This window comes from Montipora foliosa, chromosome 3, assembly GCF_036669935.1.
Source record: "Montipora foliosa isolate CH-2021 chromosome 3, ASM3666993v2, whole genome shotgun sequence".
NCBI lineage: Eukaryota > Metazoa > Cnidaria > Anthozoa > Scleractinia > Acroporidae > Montipora > Montipora foliosa.
In genome coordinates, this window is record NC_090871.1 from 59,543,801 (window position 1) to 59,553,800 (window position 10,000).

The window sequence follows — 10,000 nt, forward strand, 5'->3', positions numbered from 1 at the left end:
AATAATAATAATAATAATAATAATAATAATAATAATAATAATCACTTTGTTTACCCTCGAATTTTTAGAGTAGCTAGTAGCTAATATCTCCGAGCATTTAACATATACAATTGTGAAGAATCCCAACTGGCGGGTGGCAGACCAGTTGGCTATTTTACAAGTGCGCCAGGAAATTGAACCAGGGACTACCTGAAACAAATTCAAAGAGTGGTCAGAACGCGGTCTTGAACCCGGGATCTCCCGATCTCAAGGCACGGGCCCTAACCACTCGGCGACACTGACATATGTTATTCATCGGCCGGAAGATCCGCATAGGGCTAAATCTGTGCTTGAGGTCTCGAGTACGGAGCCCCCGTTTTGATTTTACGGTATATTGGCTACAATCATATCATACATCATTCTTCCTTCGTTCTTTTGAGTTGCCATTAGTTTAATTTCGAGCATTCAACGCATTAATAACAGACCAACACATCTGGGACCACGCCCCCGAAATCGAACACTGTGTGGGTTTTTTAACGTCGCAGGGGAACATTGGGGAGTTTAAGCAAAGACAACGGCTACGATTGTGATATCGCCACAAGGCAAGAATATTATTGGTTAAAAATGGAGAAATAATCGTGCTGCAAGTGCAGCACGAATTTCCGTGAATTTCTTTGCCGCACTCCACAAAACAACGTGAAATCACCAAATTCTAGGTTTGGCCACAACGTGAGCATACAGCAGAGAACCATTTATTTGCTATCTTTACTTTAAAATCGTTCGTAGCAATCCAGTTACAGGATAGTTCGCCCGTATTGTACAACGTGAACAAGAAAGAATAATCGCGAATTATACTTGCGATAGCGCTCAGTTATATTTTGGAATGACGTTTTCGTTGCCGGAGCCGTCGTCTTTGCTTAAACTCCCAATCAAAAGCCTCCGCTTTATCAGTCTCATCAGCGAAGACATGAACACATAACCGTTTGCAAACGACACTACAAAGGCAGCACTTACTATACAGCAATTGTGAAACCCCAAATGCTAGTAAGGCCAGAGTTGTACCTCTGATCTCCAGCACTGAAGTCCAGGGCCCGGTTGTTGGAAAGCCGATTACCTTAATCCAGGATTAGCGTAAACTTTTGTTTTTTGTCTTCAACTTTTTGCTAAAGTTTCTTTCGCTGATTTTTGTTTTTCAAGATTACCATCTTCTGTTGTAAAGCTTTGCAGAATACAGCGTTGAACAGCATTTTGGAGTTGAGAAATATACTCCTTGGTTAATTTTTCATCTGCGATTAGCGTTAATCCGCTTTTAAACAACTGGGCCCAGGGGCCCGTTTCTCAAAAAGTCCCGAAAACTTTCGGGCCCGAAAAGCCATTTGTGAAACTGCCAACCGCTTGTTTTGGAAAGCCGATCTTTTAACATGTTTTCAAGGTAACAAAAAGAAACATTACTGTGAAGTATGACGACTTAAATCCTCTCCGTTCTTGAGATACAAAGGGAATTGTGACACCCGAAAATGGCCCGTAAAGTTTCGGGACCTTCGAGAAACGGGCCCCAGAGCTCTTCCGACTGAGCCATCGGGGCAAAGGCTCGGAAATGGGACGGGAAGGCAAATGAAAAGCCCTGTTTCGTTTTTAAAACGACGTACTGGAGTCTTTGTGACCACCTCTGAGGGTGATTCACCTCGATCAGCCCGACTGGTTGGACAGAACTGTCTCTCTCCATTCAACCGTATTGTTGAGTGAACACCATATTTTTACAGGGATCCATTAGAATCAACCCACGCCTGACTGAACGTTAATCAAATATGATGAAATCAATGGTGTTCGAGGAATTATAAAAGTCTCTTTGGATGGAAGAAATGGTTTTGGGTGCAATCATTCCTAAAGCGTTGATCAATCTGTGTTAGCGTGACGCATTGCCCCTTTGCGTGACCTTCAAAACACTTACATTACAGAATACGATGCACTGTCCAATAGACACCACGCCATACATGTTTGAGAGGGCCTGGTGTTTGTCCTCCTGGTCACGGCACACTACATAGTACTGCTTGATGTTGTCCAAAATCTCCTCCTTTCGACGTAGCCGGATAACGATGGGATCTGGCACTACTGTATTGGCAAATTTCATAACTTCGTCATCGTACGTGGCTGAAAATAGCAGAATCTGGCAGTCTTTCGGTAGTTGCCTATAAATGAAAAAATAGGCACGCATTGCGTACGTGTGGTAGTACAGTAACATAGCGCTGTATAATTGTCAACTAACTTGCGTTTCGTCTTCTAGGAAATTCCATATATCTTTGCGTAAGATGTAGCTCTAATAGTACACGATATTTTTTCGGTACCGTATATCATTATAGTGCCATGGTAGATGTCTTAAGTAAATAGCTCCCCGAGAAGACTGCGGTTACTAGGAAAATACTAAATCCCAGAAAGATTGAAGAAAATAAAAGGGAACCGAGAGACCTTGGCTTCGAGGCCATCATGTTGATAATTTTCAAGTTACAACTTCTTTTACACTACACGTTTGAGCGTGCACTCTGAGCGTCTGACAGTTTTCTAAGACAAAATTTCACTGAAGTTAAGCCCTGTCGGGTGGGGTTAGTATTTGGATGGGTGACCTCAAAATATAGGACTTGCAGTCAGAAACATAGGACCAAAAATTATATTTTAACACTCAAAAATGTGAACTAAGCTAGGTACAGATTTTGTTAGCCTGCTTTGTGCAAAACAAATATTGACGCAAAAGTAAGTAAATATTGATACACAGTTTTTAGAAAGAGAAGAAGGTTTCAGAAGTGTCGAATTGCGACATGAAAACAACTTAAATTTTGAACCGAGAATATAAAAAGTTACCATCAGCGAAAAACATTTTGGGAGATTTTTGCTACTTTCAATTTTTCTTTGTACTTTTAGCTGCACAAGTAAATTGCAAAATAAGCCCTGTACATACAAATCTAGTTGGGAATTAAGATCCTGCAAAAGTCCTTGTGTAAAAAAAAAAAAAAACGTGATGACAGACAACACCTTTTACCCTTAGAAGCACAACTTGTCACGAAATGATTATTTTTATTTTGCTAAAATTAAATTTCAACACCAAGAAACAATCCTCTTTTCTTCCAATGAGGCACACAGATTATTGGCATTGTTGTTTATCTCATGATCGAGCTAATCAAAGGGATAGGGCTCCAACATCATATCAGTGATCACAAACTGATTTTCATTTCCAGGGTTAACTTGCTCAAAAACCCACACCCCTAAAATGCTAGCTACGGTAGTAATATTGTTAATTAACCTCAATAATCATATTATTTACCAACCATGAGTGTGCCCCCACCCACCCCCCTCCAAAAAAAAAATTCAAATTACTCTTTCTTGCACCAGAAGATTTTATTCATAAATGAGAAACCCCTTAGGGGTGAGTGAATTAATGCAAATCCCCACTAAAAAAAAAAAAACAAGGCATTGCATTTAAGAGCTTTACAACATCTCAGTAAGATACATGTAAGTACATGCAGAGTTTGACATCATCTCAGGAAAATGCATGTACATGTAATTATGTGTTATTTATGCATGAGCTATGAGCAGGAAAGAGCAGAAACAAAAATAATTGACTTTAATATCTCCTTAACTGTAATTCAACTCTGTGATTCCAAAACCCAAGTAAAAAAACTAGGATTGTTATCACAATGGTATAGTGGTTCACAATTTAGTTAGCGTCTTAATTAACCCATTGACCACTGGGAGTTCGCCTTTAATAATAGATTTTACTCTGTCTAACTCAGACGATTTTACTTATCAATGGGGGGCAATTGCAGAGTCAATGGATTACAGTAGCAACCACTACTTCCACTCAATTGCCCCGTGGAAGTAAGACTTGATACAAACATAGATTTTACCCTGTCTATAACGCCAGATGATTTTACTCCTCAATGAGGAGCATTTCAGGCGACAATGGGTTAATTAAATGAGAAATCCAACTAACTTGCGTATTCTGATGAACTGATCTTGGTGGCCCTGTAGTGCAATTATGACATCTGCTTCATCCAGCACAAACATCTTGATTTTCTTTGGGTCCATCACTTTGAACCGAAACAGCCAATCCAACAAAGTTCCTGGCATTGCAAATAAAATATGGTCCGTCACTTTCTGGCCTCTTGAAACTGTAAATTGAAGCAAAATGGCATTAACTAAAAACTACATGTGCTTTTACAATAATTTTAACTGCACTCAATTGCACAACAGAAATAAGGACATCTTAAAGTAGGCTGGATGTTGTGTGAAAAGAGACATCCTGGGGCTTCTTCTATTGGTAGGCTGCTGCATGATGGAGACTCCGCCCATTTCTGGACTAATTATTATTCACCTCAGGCTCAGTAAATATTGAGGAATATTTGGTATTCCTTTTGCTTGGTAAATATTTTGCAATATTTACTTCCCCATTTGCTGAATAATATCATTTATTAAAAATTGAACTACAGATATCGGATTTCCAGCATTTGCATTGGCTCGCCGAACACAGGCTATAAGTTCATAAACCTGCTCTACCTAATATGGTCAAGGAATGCATAAGCAATAAAGTGAACTGAAATAATATTTGCAGCTCTCAGAAAAAATGGAAGACAAAAGCTGTTTTGGACCGGAATTGACCAAGACAGATATTGATGCTTTAGTCAACAAGGTTGTTGATCCTGGCGTTTTTAATAAAACAATTATTATTCTACACTTGTACTCTGGCTTGCTGGATACACAATGACTATATAACCAGCTGGGCACTACGTGCCTCACTGGTTATCTATCACTTCATATCCAGCGTGCCCGCGAAGAGTAATAATTTTATTGTTGAATATAAGGCGAGTCAGGGTGGATTAGCCGTTATCAACTGTACCTTCTACCTCTGAGACTCGGGTTTAACCCTCAGGCCCATGGTCGTACGTGAGTTTCAGTCAATCTCAAACGGACTCTGAGGGTTTTTCTCCAGTTTTCCTCCCTCATCAAAATCGACTCTCAGTCAATATTACATCCGGCTGCAGGTGGATACCCTCTATAGCAGGTGCGGATCCAGGGGAAGTGAAATGGGTGAATTTTAACCCCCCCCCCCCCCCCATTTTCTGAGCCCCCATTCTTGCACAGACCTCAAACACCTCAACCAGGCTTTGGTTCTATAACATTATTACAAAAATTCACCCCCCCCCCCCCACCCCAATTTCAAAATCCTGGATACGCGCCTGGATAGAGAAAACCTCTGGTATCCTTCCCTTTCACTGAACTGAATGAATAAAGTTGGTATTACTATTATTGTTTACAACTATCACAGCAAAGTTCTGCTGAGGGTTCTGGTACAAGCAACAACAAGCCACCTCAGCATTCCAGAACTCGTCTTAGGATCCTTGCTGATCACAATAGAACGGTCTTCTGCATCGTATGAGCCTTAAGCCCAATGTGGATATCTGCTAAATACTTTTCCAGCATGGCTGTGAAGCTCCCCAATGCCCCTTTGACAATCGGGGTGATTACAACTTTCTTCAAGTGCCAGAGGGTTTTGATCTCAATTGTTTGGTTCTGGTATTTGTTGACTTTTTCGTTATCCTTCAGAGCGATTCCGCAATCACCCGGGCACGTTATTATTATTATTATTATTATTATTATTATTATTATTATTATTGATGATGATGATGATGATGATGATGATGATGATGATGATTATTATTGCGTTCGATCGAGGGCACGCTATTTTGGTCGTTTTTCCAGATCTCTCATGTTTTTAATGACGTTGCTTTCGACGCCAGTTGATTTTAAGGTTTTGGGCGAACTTGCTGGCTGGCTGGCCTTTCACCTCGATTTCATGCAGTAAATCGGTAGCCATAGTGATCACAGGCATTACGTCATGCCAAAAGCGCTGGTTCTTTGTGTTTGCATATTATTTTCTTCCATTGCTGTTTTAAATTCTCTAATTTCGCCAAGGTAAACTGAGTTTGTATCAATTTGTTCAAAGTATCTCCAGCCAATATGATTGATACTACACAACCGAACACCAGGAAGCTGTGCACTGGTGTGTTTTCGCACCACCAACAAGTCCTTTTCACAGAAGCGCATAAAGAACTGTGACACCCAACCGATATATGCCCTTCGGTCATCACAGTTGATAACTGAAAGATGAAATGCCAACCATTTCAAGTTGATCAGCTATGGATTTGTAAAATACAAGTTTCTTGCCAAACACACAAATCAAAATACACCGTAAAAAGTGCATAAAGCTGGATTGCTTTCGGGTGGAAATGCACTCACATTCATAAGATTTCCTATTAAAGATTTATGTCTCCAAAGGTGATGAATTGTCAGGATTCCATTAAATAACTATTCTGATTGAAGAAAGGCATTATGGTGCATTATGATGTCTATGAGAGTCAATTGCTTCTCGTCCTTTTTGCCAAGATCAAGTATCATTGTCAGACCATTGCACCCCTGTACTTTTTTCAGGACCTTATGGAGGTTATCATTAGCCCGTTATCACCGTTACCGGTTCATGAGGGCATTCTAGACCATATTTAATTTTCATCATCGTTTTAATTTTGGGCTACTGTAGAGTTAGTTCCAATAGTAGCGACCCTCGTTACTTTCGGAATTAGCAGCCTCTGGGGGTCGCTACTTTCAGGGGATCGATACTTTCGGGGAACAAAAATCGTTTACAAATAGAGCTGGCGCGAGCTTCTTTTCCGAAATAAAAAAACAACAACATTTTATTTGCATTCCATACGTATAAATTGTGTTTCATAAAAAGAAGATAACAATGATAAATACAGCAAAAAAAAACTATATAGAAAACTATGAAGAGTTTGCAATTTCAATTTGAAGAAACGTTGCTATTGTTAATACGAAATTATTTCAGTTTATGGTAGTTCTTACATCCATCGCTACATCAGTCAACTGATGTCAAGTATGAATGGTGGCATAAAGCCTCCCCTTGTTGTAAATTAAAGTGCTTTATCTTGAACAACTTGTGACAATGCACGAACATATTATTGTACATTATAATTTTGGCTATTGATTGACAAATTAAGGGAGGGGGGGGGGGGGGGGGTCGCTACTTTCAGGATTTACTAGCTGCCACAAAAAATTGACGTTAATTTCGGTGGGTCGATACTATCGGAACTTTACAGTATTTTATCTCAACGCTTTCGTTCACGGAGGGGATTGTGCGGTAGTCCCATTTCTCAAGAATTGTTGAGGGTAAAAACCTTGGTGACGTGAATTTATTGAACCCTTTTACTGGCGTTTCGCTTCACCTGCACTTTTATGCTAAGCCTTTAACAACTATTACTCAACAAAACTTTTTTGCTGTCGAGTTTTTGCCTTCAACCCACCGCAAAACCTTTTGTTTACGCATGTACAAATTTCTCGAATCTTTCTTCACTGGCATTTCGCATTGAGCTGCATGTTTGTGGCTCAAAAACTCTCATTCTGAACTGTTAACAACAAGACCGGACCGTCTAGGACAACAGTATTGCTTTAAATGAGCCTTTTTTCCTTTAACACACACCTTGCTAAATTTGTCTCCTTTAAACCGTGGATTGGCCTTGACACCTATTGTATTTTGCTTCCTAAGATTTCTGCTTTGCTTCCTAAGCAACTGTTGAACCCACTTTACTAATCCGAGATTACTACTAGTTATTATTGTTAAATGAAGCAAGACAACTGATTACAAAGCCTGGCATCACAGGTGCTTCTCTGACAAATCAATTATTTTAATTAAAGTGAACTCCAAATCCTTGTTGGGATACGTTTCTTACCACTCTCTCCTCTTACTGCATAGCCAATCTTAATTTCAGGACAGAATTTTCCCATTTTTTCTGCCACCTGCCCTGTCTGTAGGGCCAGTTCATACGTAGGTGAAAGGTATATCACCTGCAAAAAATTTCAGTGTCAAATGGGAAATAAATTCAACTGCCAAGCATGGGATACATGTAAGTTCTGTTACTGAGCTGCAATATAGCACATGTGCTTGACAGCAGTTAGTAAGACAGTTAATACATGTAATCACATGGACCCAAAGGCAATTAAGGATTAATTTCACATGTACATGTATTTACAGAGTTTTTCCATGACAAGGGCAATTTGGAAAACTCTGTAAATACACGCGAAATTAATAATTACATGTAATTGAACAAGGGCACATCAGGATTACGCTGTATAATTATGTTTATCACATAGAGGGAAAAATATTATTCTTGAGGGAAGACTGTTGAATGTCGTGACAAATGACAATCAACTTGCAGTACATGTCACTGACCAATTGGTTCAATGACTTTAATCTTCAAAGTACAAGGAAAACACTTTCATCTGGTTTAAGTTCAATCCTATAAATCATTGCTGTCAACAGAAGTGTCGCTTAAGTATGACTTTTAATAAGTAGACGTAGACAAAAACTAGTTAATTGTCCTGGCTAAGCAAATACAGTGTATCAACCAAGATTTCAGTACTCAGATTGATTACCAATAGTGCCCTTGTGATTAAGAAAACATTCCCTCTATTTCAGCCAATTGACAGCATTCAGTTAAGTAAGTAGGCAAATAAGTATCATTTACTCTCAGATTTTTAGAGTAGCTAGTACATGGTATCTGACAGAATGCGGCGACACGGATCCGCATAATTCCCTAAAATCTGCATCCTCCGCATAATTATGATATTTTCCGCATAAACAGAAGGAATGCCTGATATTACTGATAAAGCAGCTGCTTACCATCCTCACAAACATAAAAGCCAAAGAGATTGACTGTTATGAAACGCTTATTTTCCTGAACATTGAAGATCAGTTGAAGAAAATCACACCATTTCGCGAAAGGTTGTTAGCAGTTTCCACGCATTTTTGGGCAATGATCCTGGACACTAGAACCTGTGTAAAGGTTATAAATTAAAAATACCCTGGAGTCGAAATTTTGTTTAAAATTCAGTCACAATTTTCTTTTCTGTGGAACCCCTGCACGAACCAAACCTCATTTGGAGAAGCAGTCGTTCCCTAGTTTGACTCTTTGCTGCCTTTTGGAGAGAAAGGCAGCAATCCAATTTATGATGTAAGGATTAATATCATATTGCAAAAGCTTGGCCATCAACAGTCTATGATCTATCAAGTCGAACGCCTTCTTGTAATCAAGAACAAAGGCCCTTCCACAGTTCCCAGTTCCATCAAGAGCACGAGTCCAATTATGGAACATGCTAATTAAGGCATGCGTAGTAGAGGAACCAGGGATAAATCCAAACTGGTCTGGGCATATAGCCTTTTCAGAACAGCAGGCTTCACATGTTCTTGGACAACAAAATGTTCTGCGATTTTCTATAAAGTAGGGGTAAGCAAAATAGGTCTAAGATCTTTCCCGAAATCCTCTATGTTGTTAACTTTAGCAAGAGGGGTGACGTTAGCGCATTTCCAAAGTTCAGGCATAGAACCAGTAATAAAAGACGTATTTAAAACCAAACAAACTGGCTGAGCAAGTTCAAGAGCAAACTCATGTAATACCCAGTTTGCGATGTCATCTGGGCCCCCTGCTTTAGAAGGAACAACTGCATTAAGCCATTTAAAACACTGTTCAAGTGAAATAGTTGGAGCCTCATAACCGGATGTGCTAACGTGATAATCATCAGGAATGGGCGAAAAGGCTTATTGTGGGCATAAAAAGGCTTGGTTGATGTCCCTTGAAAGGCATTTAATATTGTCATCAGTAAGAGGCTTGCCAATTAAAAGCTTGTTAGATAAGTCAGATAGTGTTTTTCCCATGCAAATACATTGGACGGGTCTAATTATTAGCTTTATAAACTGTTTAAATTTCTGCATAATCAACGCATGCTTACACATAATATGATCAAAAATTTTCGCATAATCTTTAATTTTTTTCTGCATCCTATCAGAAGCCCAGCTAGTAGCTTCACTATCTCCCAACATTGAACAGAACAACTGTACTTTAAGGATGCAACTGGCCAGAGGCAAACCAGTTGGCTATTTACAAATTAGAGCAGCCAGCAAATT

General features: G+C 39.4%; 1 protein-coding gene across 8 annotated transcripts in view; it reads right to left on the reverse strand.

The window, feature by feature from the left end:
- The window catches only part of LOC137997826 (ATP-dependent RNA helicase DDX19A-like), a 142,188-nt gene that overhangs the window by 9,526 nt on the left and 122,662 nt on the right, over positions 1–10,000 (reverse strand). For 7 of the 8 annotated variants that reach the window (XM_068844094.1, XM_068844092.1, XM_068844097.1 and 4 more), the window contains 3 exons: positions 7,770–7,884; positions 3,965–4,142; positions 1,931–2,168 (listed from right to left, as the gene is read on the reverse strand). In XM_068844094.1, coding sequence (XP_068700195.1) covers positions 1,931–2,168; positions 3,965–4,142; positions 7,770–7,884 — 531 coding nt within the window. The remainder of the gene's footprint in view (positions 1–1,930; positions 2,169–3,964; positions 4,143–7,769; positions 7,885–10,000) is intronic. The other variant, XM_068844095.1, reaches the window with a different exon arrangement.